At 42.5% G+C, this 12,464-nt stretch overlaps 1 protein-coding gene across 2 annotated transcripts in view; it reads left to right on the forward strand.

Moving 5' to 3' along the window:
* snx30 (sorting nexin family member 30) overlaps positions 1–12,464 on the forward strand; it is a 66,262-nt gene that overhangs the window by 37,771 nt on the left and 16,027 nt on the right. For both annotated transcript variants that reach the window (XM_060909261.1, XM_060909262.1), the window contains exons 2-5: positions 3,430–3,618; positions 9,480–9,590; positions 9,873–10,031; positions 10,548–10,737. In XM_060909261.1, coding sequence (XP_060765244.1) covers positions 3,430–3,618; positions 9,480–9,590; positions 9,873–10,031; positions 10,548–10,737 — 649 coding nt within the window. The remainder of the gene's footprint in view (positions 1–3,429; positions 3,619–9,479; positions 9,591–9,872; positions 10,032–10,547; positions 10,738–12,464) is intronic.

A 12,464-nucleotide genomic window follows, 5' to 3' on the forward strand; every position in this document is an offset into this window, starting at 1 on the left:
AATTAAAATGTTTAGAGAAGCGAAACCAGGAATCGCTGGCTAACTACAGTTGCTGTTGTATGAACACCAACTCCCAGTATCTCCTCCCTAAATTTATCATAATGGAGGAAGCTTTCCTACGTGCAAACAGTAAAAACTTTAAAAAAAAAAAAACAAAAAAAACAAATGCTTACCTGTACAGTCTTTGAATCAGGAAACGTTTTTTTTTTTTTTGCTAGCTGCGAAAAATGATCAGTCACAGTCAGGGGGATATTGTTGTGTTCCATGAGAAATTGGCAGAACATAACTTCTGCAGCTGCCACAGAAGTCTGGGCAGTCCAAGCCGATATACTTAAATGACCGAGAAAACCACGTGCAACTATAAAACCACAAATCGAAAATGGTTCGTTTTGTTCGGCATGCGTGTTTTGAAAAAATAAATGTGGATGCTAAGAGAATTTTCTCGGAGTAATGGAAAAAATCTCTGATACAAAACGTAACTTTAAAAAAAAAAAAAGATTTTTTTGGGGGGGGCTTTTTGCACCTTTATTGGATAGGACAGTGTAGACCGGAAATGAGCGGGAGAGAGAGACGGGGAGGGATCGGGAAATGACTTCGGGCCGGAATTGAACCCGGGTCCCCGGATTTATGGTATGGCGCCTTATCCACCTGAGCCACGACACCCCCACAAAACGTAACTTTCCTGTATGAAAATCAGTGTATGCCGTATTAGCCAAAAAATATTGCATTTTCCCGTACAAAATACGGGGAAACCGTATAACCTGACGTATGCTTTTGGACCAATTATTTATCATGGCGGAAGGGTTCACCACTTTTGTGAAAAACTGTATGGGTGAATAGTCCAACAGTTTAAGAATAACATTTCTCAGTGTATGATTGATTGCAAGGAATTTAGGGATTTGACCACAGGCAATCCATAATATTCTCCAGGTCTTTCCCCAGAAGAAAGAAAGGGGAAAAAAAATCAAAGTGGTGCTACTGATGCAGAGCCCAACTTTAACCCTTTGGGGTCTGTTGAGTGGGCTGCTGGGGGTCTGGGGGCATGCTCCCCCGGAAAACTTTGAAACTGAAGACCTCAGATGGTGCGTTCTGGTGGCATCTAGGGCTGATTTCGGCACAATTCAACATGATTAACCCATTGACGCCGGATGCTGCGTCATGCAACATTGCCCCTAGTGCCGGTTGTTGCATAACGCAACATTGCCCCAAATGCTGGTTGCTGCATAACACAGCATTGTTGATTTGTCATTATTTTCAAGACGCATGCCAGATTTGTTTTTTTTTTTTAATAAAAATGTTAGTGTTAATGCTGAATGAGCATGATCCAATAAAAGCAGAGAATTTTATCTTTTAAATGCAACTTATTTCATGTCTTTATGTGCTTCAGAGGCTGATATATTGAATTTTTCATAGGCGTTTTCAATTAATTATTTTTATTTCAGAAAACCCTCAGGCAGATGGGGACCTTTTCTAAAAACTGGCTTAGGCATTTGCAGACGTTTTTCTGCAGGCGTTTCAGGCGTCAATGGGTTAAAACATTGGAAACGGTTAGTTCGGAGAAATATTTAATCTTATTGCACAACAAAAAATGCGTAGTATTGAACAGCCTTTTTATTTTCCAATTCCAGAATGCCAGGAACAGAATCGAGGTTGAATCACGCCACAGCGCCATCTATTGACCAGCGCCTAGAACCTGGCTTTATGTATGGTTGCGAATAGCAATTGGTGCATGCAGCGAAACCCTTTATTTTCACTTCTGGGTTGAGTACAAGGATGGTCTAGACCTATAGATAACAATATCTTCCCATTTCTATACTGTAGTTATCACTCGTTTTCAGAGGGGGATAGGAGATATTTAGGTGTGGAAAGTACTCTGCATTGTTCAATTTGTGTGGGGTTTTTTTTTGGGGGGGGGGTGTGCGCGCAAGTGACAACGCAACTCCAATGTCGCGCAGTGCAGCTTAGCGCTGTGTATCTGCGCTTTGGGGAAAGCCATGCTGATATGTGTAGCACCCTGACTCAGGAGAAACTGTTTTTGTCCGACCTTCAGCCTTGTGTTGAATTATAATGACATTTTTTTTTTTTATATATATATATACACACACACACACACACACACACACTTGGTATCACTGGATGGTTTCATAAAATCCAATCTGATTCAGAATTTCAGTCTTGTATCGGATCAGTACGTGTAATGGCTATGAACATATTGTGAGTAAGTGTCTGGAAATAAGTAGACAGTCTTTGAGTTACAGCAATGTACAAATCTCGTGAGATCATCCAGAGAAGGAAGGGTTTTGAGTGGAATTTTTATTCTTTTCTCAATACCAGGAAATGTGTTTAAAAAAAATCTGGGGTAATCGCACACCTTTCCTACTTTCCAAGCATTTTTTTATTAAAAAAAAAAATATAAGGGCTGTAACGATATGCGTATCGAAATCGCGATACGCAGAGCCACGATCCGTATCGCGATACAAGAAGGCAGAATCGCAGTACACCCTTTCAAACTTCTCCTCAGCCCAAAAACAGAGGCGCTTCCAAACTTCAATTTATGAATACTTTTTATTTAAATTGCATTTTAAACTTACTTAAATTACTTTTATTTTTTTATATCTATTAGTAAGTCGTTTTTTCGCTGACCTGCGACAATCTTCTGCGAGTCACGCAACGTCCACACTCGCCACTGGTTGCGACGCGGGGAGCGAATCTGTAAACAAGCAGCTCATTGGCTGGCTAGGTGTGCCACAAGCCAATCACAATCACTTGACCGGAAAGGCATGCAGTGTTGCCAGATTGGGCAGGTTTAGGTGCTTTTTGGCTGGTTTTGAATATATTTTGGGGTGGAAAACGTTAGCAATATCTGGCAACACTGAAGGCATGTCTGCTTGGGCGGAAGCCTTCTGCGGCAGTTACATTTTGACACGCGAGCAATGTTTCACTATAAAAATTCCGTAATTTCCATCTGTTTTCCGCGATCACAGAAAATCATTGGCCCTATGAGAGTGACAGTGAGAGAGCCCCCCCCCCCCCCAAAAAAAAAAAATCTTAACGGATTTACACGATTTGGAAAAATGACTTTTTCAGAACCAAAAAAAACAGAGCTTCCGGCTCAACAGTATTATTTTGAGAAATAAAAGAGTCTTTGGATATACATTTGTTCATTTTTGCATACATATTACTCATTCTCTGCAGTGGTCTGAATTATTTGTTATTAAATAGTTAATGTAAGTAAATGTTAAGTCAAATTTACTACTTTAAAAAAACATTAAAAAAAAATCGTGGGCGTATCGAATCGTGGGTCAAAAAATCGCGATTCGAATCGTGAGTTGGGTGTATCGTTACAGCCCATATATATACTTATTATAGGTCATGTCTGTTCATGTTCTGAGTATCTGATACTTAATCACAATTTTTGCTATATTTTAGGATTTGAGTCTCCCCAACGGCAATGCAGTGGACACATCCAGCCCGGCATCTTCATCCTCTCTGCTAAATCGCTTACAACTGGACGATGACCTGGATGGCGAGACGCGGGATCTCTTTGTGACCGTGGACGATCCAAAGAAACACGTATCTGCCATGGAGACATACATTACATACAGAGTGTCTACTAAGGTCAGTGGGACAAATGTGACCTCGATAATTGGGTCTAAATGAATCAATTTAAGTCTGTTGTCTTTGATGGATTGAATAAAGAATATAACGATGATGGCATGTTTTAAAATTTTATTTATTTATTCTTTTTAAAAAAAAGTCTGTTTACCATTAGTAATATTCAGTTTCATTCTGCACTCGCTGGCCACTTTAATAGGAACTTGTTCTTGAGTCTCAGGTCCCTCTTCTTGGCTGCAGGACTGGAACCCAGTGTGGTGTTCTGCTGTTGTATGCCGAGATGCTTTTCTGCTCACCACGGTTGTAAAGAGTGATTATATAAGTCACTATATCCTTCCTGGCAGTTTGATTTGATCTGTCATCAACAGGGCGTTTGTCCCCACCCACAGAACTGTCACTCAGTCAGCTCAAAGCCTTTTTTGGGGGGGGGGGGGGTAGTTTCTGAAATATTCAAACCAACACCCATGCCACAGTGAAAGTCACACTTTGAGATCGCGGTAATTTTTCCCATTCTGATGTTTGAAGTGAACATTAACTGAAGCTGTTGATTTGTATCTGCATGGTTTGATGCATCGTGCTGCTGTCAAGGGATCGGCTGGTTAGAGAACCGCGTAAACCAGCAGGTGGATGGGTGTTCCTAATAAAATGGACAGTTATCGATGGTAGTTTTTTTTTTTTTTTTCTTTCTACAGCTTTCTCAATAGGATGTGAAATCGTGCTCACTGAAACAAGTTCTCGCTTGACCTTCTTTTCACTTTGTCACTCAGATGAGACAAACCGTATGACCTGCCCGACAGGCAGGCGCTAATTTGAAATGTAACAACAGGTCCTCTGCCAGCTGTAAGGATTTCCACGTACTGAAAAGAAAACAGTGGTTCCAGTTTAACTCCTATATGAAATATCACATCAACCAGATGATAAACTCTGGAATATGCTTCCAATTATAGATCCTGGTGCTTGGACCACTTTTTATTATTTTCATCATGTTGGTAATTTGAGGAAGAGAAATGAAACCGCTCCAACTGGCAAACTATTAGCAGCGAATTCCTCTTCCCTGGATGATTTGTTTGTTTTCTGTTCTAGGGGACAGGAATCTTTCCTGGAAATAGTGCCATGGTTAATAGATAACTGCTGTATTACATCTCCATTACAGATTATTAATCTAACCACTTGGAGCTCTTGAGTCCTTCTGCTTTCGTAAAGGAATTTAGAAACCGGTTTGAAGCATCTCTTAAACCTGACATCAAACCCTGACCGACGCACGTTTTCAGCATTCAGCAACTTTAAAGCTGCGGTTACAGGTTGAAAAGAATAATATACTGTATACGTTGACAGTATATGGTGAAAATTTCTGGAGGGAGAGATGTATTTCACAGTTGTGGAATGAGTCTCCCCGGTCAGCACGATGTAATGGTCAGTAAGGGATTTTTTTTTTTTTTTTTTTTTTAAATAGAAGGGGATGACTAACTACATTCCCTAGCGTTAAATGTAAGGGTCAGCTGATGAAGTTTGTTTTTAAATTAGTGCTGTCAAGCGACTTAAAATATTTAATCGCGACTAATGTTTCGACTGTCATAGTTAACTTGCGATTAATCGCAATTTAATCGCACATTTTTGTCACATGAAAAACCATTGTAATTCTCTTATCAGCATAAAAAAGTGAATGGGCTTGCTTTGTACCAATGTGTGGGTTTTTTTTTTATTTTTTTATAAATTGCAGAGCATAACACGTCTTGTCACAGCCACTGCAAAGTCGGGCTGGAGGCGCCGATGGGAAAACGAAACCTAAGCCGAGCACCGTGGCTCTTCGTCACGAGGCGCGGGGCTAGCGCGCCCTGCCCGTGCTGGTTCTTTGGGGGGAGGGCAGAGGACTCTGGCTGTGCGGGGCGTGGCATTACAGTCTAGCTGCTATCGTTTTTCTAAGCAAAGTCTCCTGTTCCAAGTTCCTGGCAGTTTCAAAAGCTTATGAAAAACCTACATGTCACAGAGCATTAATCTTGCGATTTAAAAAAATTATCGCCGTTAAAATTGAGTCAAGTTAACGCGATAATAACGTGACGTTTTTGACAGCACTATTTTAAATTGATAATCAAATATACCGTGCACTGAAAGGTTCCGGTTGAAATTATGGATTCTCTGAGGCAACTGGCTGCACCCTTCAGAAACTAGTACTATGCCAGTCACCTCACCTACTACCGTTCAAAAGTTTGGGGTCACTTTGAAATGTCCTTATTTTTGAAAGAAAAGCACTGTTCTTTTCAATGAAGATCACTTTAAACTAATCAGAAATCCACTCTATACATTGCTAATGTGGTAAATGACTATTCTAGCTGCAAATGTCTGGTTTTTGGTGCAATATCTCCATAGGTGTATAGAGGCCCATTTCCAGCAACTCTCACTCCAGTGTTCTAATGGTACAATGTGTTTGCTCATTGCCTCAGAAGGCTAATGGATGATTAGAAAACCCTTGTACAATCATGTTAGCACAGCTGAAAACAGTTGAGCTCTTTAGAGAAGCTATAAAACTGACCTTCCTTTGAGCAGATTGAGTTTCTGGAGCATCACATTTGTGGGGTCGATTAAATGCTCAAAATGGCCAGAAAAATGTCTTGACTATATTTTCTATTCATTTTACAACTTATGGTGGTAAATAAAAGTGTGACTTTTCATGGAAAACACAAAATTGTCTGGGTGACCCCAAACTTTTGAACGGTAGTGTATATTAGATTTTATATCCTTCCTCAAAGCACGGTGGTATAGTGGTTAGCACTGTCGCCTCACAGCAAGAAGGTCCGGGTTCGAGCCCCGTGGCCGGCGAAGGCCTTTCTGTGTGGAGTTTGCATGTTCTCCCCGTGTCCGTGTGGGTTTCCTCCGGGTGCTCCGGTTTCCCCCACAGTCCAAAGACATGCAGGTTAGGTTAACTGGTGGCTCTAAATTGACCATAGGTGTGAATGTGAGTGTGAATGGTTGTCTGTGTCTATGTGTCAGCCCTGTGATGACCTGGCGACTTGTCCAGGGTGTACCCCGCCTTTCGCCCGTAGTCAGCTGGGATAGGCTCCAGCTTGCCTGCAACCCTGTAGAACAGGATAAAGCGGCTAGAGATGAGATGAGATCCTTCCTCAAAAAATTCCAAACTAAGTGTTAAGATTGACCCTGTGTCTTAAATTGCTCCCTATTCACTATATTGTGAGGATGCCATTTTGTAGTGCTGTCTGAAACGATAGTGAGGATGACTACACCCTTATATAGTGCACTCAAAGTATCTTAAGAAATCAAATTAAAAGTTTCAAATTTGATTTAATAAAAAGGCAGTGGCGAAGAAGAAAGTATTCCGCCTTGATTTAAAAAGAAACTGAAAGATGCAGTACTTTTTTGTATTGATTGTCGGAAATACGCTTGGTGTAATATGTATTTATTATTTTGAAAACTACCAGCCGGCTGATCTAGCACGTTTTAATTGTGCAACAGTAATGACGTAAATACCAGCACGACGGACTAGTGTCCGAAAGCGTTTTTTCATCTTACCAATGAGCTCACTATGTAGTAATTCCTTATATAGGGAGTAGTGAATGAGTGAGCAATTTCGGACATGGTGAATCTCGGCATAATCTCACTTGAGGCAGCCATGTTTGTTGTTTTACGTAGGATCGACCTTCGACCCGCACATGTGCAACATAGCACACTATCGCCTGCCTCTCTCGGCTTGATCATGATCCGTATATCTACACACACAAAAATGCTTGCGGAGCCACAGCTGTGACCCGAGTGGGCTGTATAGCTTGAAATTGTGACGTCAGTTCATGGTATATCCAGGATATACCATGACTCACTGTATCCACTTTTAAAAAAATTTTTGATGTCACGAGAGACGTTGCTTAATCAATGGTGGAACTATTTTGGGTCACGTGATTCATTCGTGGGCAATCACTGCATGGGAATTTTTTTATATTTTTGATGAGGGGATATAATAATCTTCAGTGGCAAATTGTGGTATAAGAGGAATAAAATGCTTCAGAATCCGGTTGAAACGTCCACCAGGTTGCCACTGTTGAGCCCTTGGGCAAGGCCCTTCACCCTATCTGCTTAAGAGAAGATGCAAAAAGAAGAAGAATCAGACTGAAACTCTGTTTTGCAGCATATCTCACTGTGAATTATTCTGCCTAGAACCTCAACCTGGTCATATTTCATTCCTTATGAATACCCAAGTAAGGACCACACTTGGGTAGGGTCGACAGACAGTAATCAGATTTCTTTTTAAATAAATGACGTACAAGGGCGGCACGGTGGTGTAGTGGTTAGCACTGTCGCCTCACAACAAGAAGGTTCTGGGTTTGAGCCCAGTGGTTGATGGGGGTTGGAGTTTGCATGTTCTCCCCGTGTCTGCATGGGTTTCCTCCGGTTTCCCCCACAATCCAAAGACATGCAGGTTAGGCTAACTGGTGGCTCTAAATTGACCGTAGGTGTGAAATGGTTTTGTCTGTGTCCATCCTGTGTTGATTTGGCAACTTATCCAGGGTGTACCCCGCGTCTCGCCCAAAGTCAGCTGGGATAGGCTCCAGCTTGCCCGTGACCCTGTACAGGATAAGCTGTGGTGGATGGATGGTTGGTTAAATGACTGACTGATTTGCTTACTTGTATAAAGGTGCTTTAAAGGGAAGTAAATCCATTTCTCAAAATTTCAATAATCCAACGTTTGATACTGTACAGTGTTTACACACACTCAGAAAACAGTGCATCTTTGTACCTATAGGGGTACGCTGGCTTGTCACTGGGACCCTCTAAGGTACTTATTTGTACCGTTTTTATATCCTGATTGGGAACATGTACCTTTTTTTGACCCAAAAAGGTACACACAGTTGCCTTGAAGTCCACTACCGTTCAAAAGTTTGGGGTCACCCAGACAATTTTGTGTTTTCCATGAAAAGTCACACTTTTATTTCCCAGCATAAGTTGTAAAATGAATAGAAAATATAGTCAAGACATTTTTCTGGCCATTTTGAGCATTTAATCGACCCCACAAATGTGATGGTCCAGAAACTCAATCTGCTCAAAGGAAGGTCAGTTTTCTAGCTTCTCTAAAGAGCTCAACTGTTTTCAGCTGTGCTAACATGATTGTACAAGGGTTTTCTAATCATCCATTAGCCTTCTGAGGCAATGAGCAAACACATTGTACCATTAGAACACTGGAGTGAGAGTTGCTGGAAATGGGCCTCTACACCTATGGAGATATTGCACCAAAAACCAGACATTTGCAGCTAGAATAGTCATTTACCACATTAGCAATGTATAGAGTGGATTTCTGATTAGTTTAAAGTGATCTTCATTGAAAAGAACGCTGCTTTTCTTTCAAAAATAAGGACATTTCAAAGTGACCCCAAACTTTCGAACGGTAGTGTACATGAGTGTAGATTGTACCATGGGGTACAGAAATGGACTCTTACTGTACTCCTTATTTCTGACCGTGCATGACAATAGAATTGGGGGTCATCTTGGGGCTCCCTAGTGGCACAATAGAAAAACTTTCACCCTGTTGTCCTGGGCTCATGATGTAACCGCAACTATCTGTGGGCGGGAGTTTAAAACGGCAAAGTTGGACATGCTCTCTGGGTGGCATACTCACACTGTCCCCTGTCAATCACAGCAACACTCGGCAATCGTAGGCGTGTCTGTGAGCTCATGTCGGCAGATAGGACAGGCTTTCGTCCTGACTGATGGGTGGAATTTGGCTGAAACTGGGATGGGGGGTGGGATCTTGTTGGTGTCCATGTAAATCCATTCACGGTTTGTGGTTGTAAATTAGAGAAGAATAATTTCACAGCCTCTTTCTGTCCGTAATGTTTAGTCTGTTCTTATTTAATCCGTAGACAACCAGAACGGAGTTTGACCTCCCTGAATATTCAGTGCGGCGGCGCTACCAGGACTTTGACTGGCTGAGGAGCAAGCTCGAGGACAGCCAACCAACCCACCTTATTCCAGTAGGTAGAACATCACAGCATGTTATCCCAACTGAAGCTTATTTCATTTTAGTCACTTATGGAATTTACCGTACATACACCCAACAAAAAACCCAAATAGCAGAATATGGGTCTTTTTTTTTTTTATTTTCAGCTGGGAGTATGTTCACCTAATGCTTTATAAAGCATTATGATGATGATTAATTCCATGGGGTAATTAATTTTAAGCGTCTAGGGGTTGAAAACCTCAGGGTTTGACTGACTTGAACTTTTGTGTCGCTTTCATTATTGTTTCCTCTAAAGCCGCTACCTGAGAAATTTGTGATGAAAGGAGTAGTGGATCGTTTTTCAGAGGAATTTGTTGAGACGAGAAGAAAGGCTCTGGATAAGTTCCTAAAACGGGTTGCCGATCATCCTGTCCTTTCCTTCAACGAGCACTTCAACGTTTTCCTGTCTACCAAGGTGAGTGTACGTGGTGGCTACCACGAGACTGAGAAAGCAGTTTTTCTGCATTCGTCCCTCCAGAAACGTGTACAGACCCAGGTTCTAATTCATAATAACTCTGTTTGGTGTACAAGTTTATTGGCAGAGAAATGACTAATAAAAAAACAAAACAAAAACCTTGATACACCGGGACGACAGCTATTTGCATTCGTGTTTTGACAGGATAGTTTTCACTCCATGTTAGACTTGACTTTAACCACATCGGCTTTGTTTGTTGGTCTCTCAAGGATTCTCATGGGTCATGTTTTCCACTTCCTTCACACATTTGTGGTTGTCTTTAATCAAAGCTTTGGAAGTTTCTGTCTGTTACTTAAACATTCTGTCGATTTAGCTTGACGAAAGGCATTGTCTTGCTTATCAGAACATTTGAGAAGAACCAGACTCCTGGAAAGAGAAACGGTTGCTCTTTTACATCTGTAAAGTCAAAACGTACAAAGGATTTTGAAAGGATGTCCGGTACGTTTTGTGTAATAGGATTTGAATAAAAAGCAAGGCCTGGCTCTGCTGTCCAAGATGGGCGAGTCTGTGAAGTATGTGACTGGTGGCTACAAGCTGAGAGCGCGGCCGATGGAGTTCGCCACGATGGGCGACTATCTGGACATGTTCACGCAGAAGCTGGGCACCATTGACAGGATAGCACAAAGGATCATCAAAGAGCAGTCAGGTAAGAGCGACAACGACCGCTTTCTTTCTAAGATCCCAATTCGAAAACACTGGTATTCGAATTTTCAGAATGTTAATGAAGAAGGTGGTTTTGGGTGATGTAGTGGTTAGCACTGTCGCCTCACAGCAAGAAGGTTCTGGGTTTGAACCTCACAGCTGACTGGGCCTTTCTGTGTGGAGTTTGCATGTTCCACATTTGCATGGGTTTCTCTCGCGTGCTCTGGTTTCCTCCCACTGTTCAAGGGCATGCGGATTTGGTAAAATACCCAGCCGCTGGGGGTTGCACAAGCTAGTGTATACTTGGGTCCATTCCCAAGCCTGGATAGATTGGAGGGGGTTGCGTCAGAAAGAGGATCTGGTGTTTTTAACAAGAACAAAAAAAAACAAAACCTAATGCTAAATCAAATATGCCAAGGCCTAATGGTTAGAGAAGCAGCTTTGGGACCAAAAGGTAGCTGGTTCGATTCCCTGGACCAGCAGGACTGGCTGAAGTCCTTGAGAAAGGCACCTAACCCCCAACTGCTCTGGCAAGAGTGGTGGCGTACCTTGTGTCTGATTAGCCAAAGAAAAGCTGATGTGATCAGTTCGGGTGGTACCTGACCAAAGCGAAAAAAACGTGGCTCCGGATGAGCAGCCGAAAGAAGAAGAATGACGAAGCGTTTCGTTGCGAACTAAATTAATAGCAATACTAAGTAGTGAAGTAATTTAGTGGTTAATGAGGTCCCACTCACTAAAGGAAGGTGTAACCTTAATACTTAACCTCTCCTTTCTAGGTGTAGTGATCGCTTTGTGGCCCCTGTCTGCTAGGCAGGAGGTCATTACAGTTGGCCTCTCCTACATTACTGTTCCCATAGCAACACCTTCACGTGGTGCCCCTGTTTTCACTTACCCCTTTTCCACCAAATCAGTTCCAGGGATGGTTCGGGGCCAGTGCTTAGTTTGGAACCGGGTTTTCTGTTTCCAATGACAAAGAACTGGCTCTGGGCCAGAAAAACCGGTTCCAGGGTAGCACCAACTCTTTGCTGGGCTAGAGGAAAGAACTGCTTACATCAGCGGGGGGGGCGGAGTTGTTAAGACGAACAACAATAGCAAGACCGCAATAGGGTGCCATTTTTTTTAAATAAGCGATGAGATATCATGGATACAGTAAAGCAGCGGTCATCCATTATTATTGTTGCTGCTGCTGCTTCTTCTCCGTTGTGTTGTTGCTTCGATGTTCGCGCCAAGGTTTATGCAAACACAGCGACGTAACTGACGTATACAGTGACGTAATGACGTGGCTCCCCTTAGCACCCTGAGCTATGGAAAAGCAAACTGGTTCTCAGCTGGTTCGCAAGTTGAACGAGTTGTGAACCAGCACTGGCCCTGGAACTGATTTGGTGGAAAAGGGGTAACTGAGATTGCTACGGGTGCGACTGAATTACCAGCAGTATAACTGGGTCCTTGTGCCTCCGAGGAAGGTTTTTGAGCCAGAGGCTAGGAGGAGGACACTCTGATGTAAAACCTACAGCCTTGTGGTCGCCACAGCCGTCTTAGCCTGTGGAGTGTCCCCTTGGCCCTAAAGAGTGGAGTTGGTTTGCGTGCACCAATCTTCACTTTAAATCTATGCAGCGCAGGCGGGAAGAAAATCCTACAGCGATGGAGAAAAGGCGAAACGGCCAGTACTAGATGGTACTGGGAGTCGCAGTTTCAACTCTGCGTGTAGGAGGCTCAGAAGTATGGGTCGCT

The sequence above is a fragment of the Neoarius graeffei genome, chromosome 25 (assembly GCF_027579695.1).
Source record: "Neoarius graeffei isolate fNeoGra1 chromosome 25, fNeoGra1.pri, whole genome shotgun sequence".
NCBI lineage: Eukaryota > Metazoa > Chordata > Actinopteri > Siluriformes > Ariidae > Neoarius > Neoarius graeffei.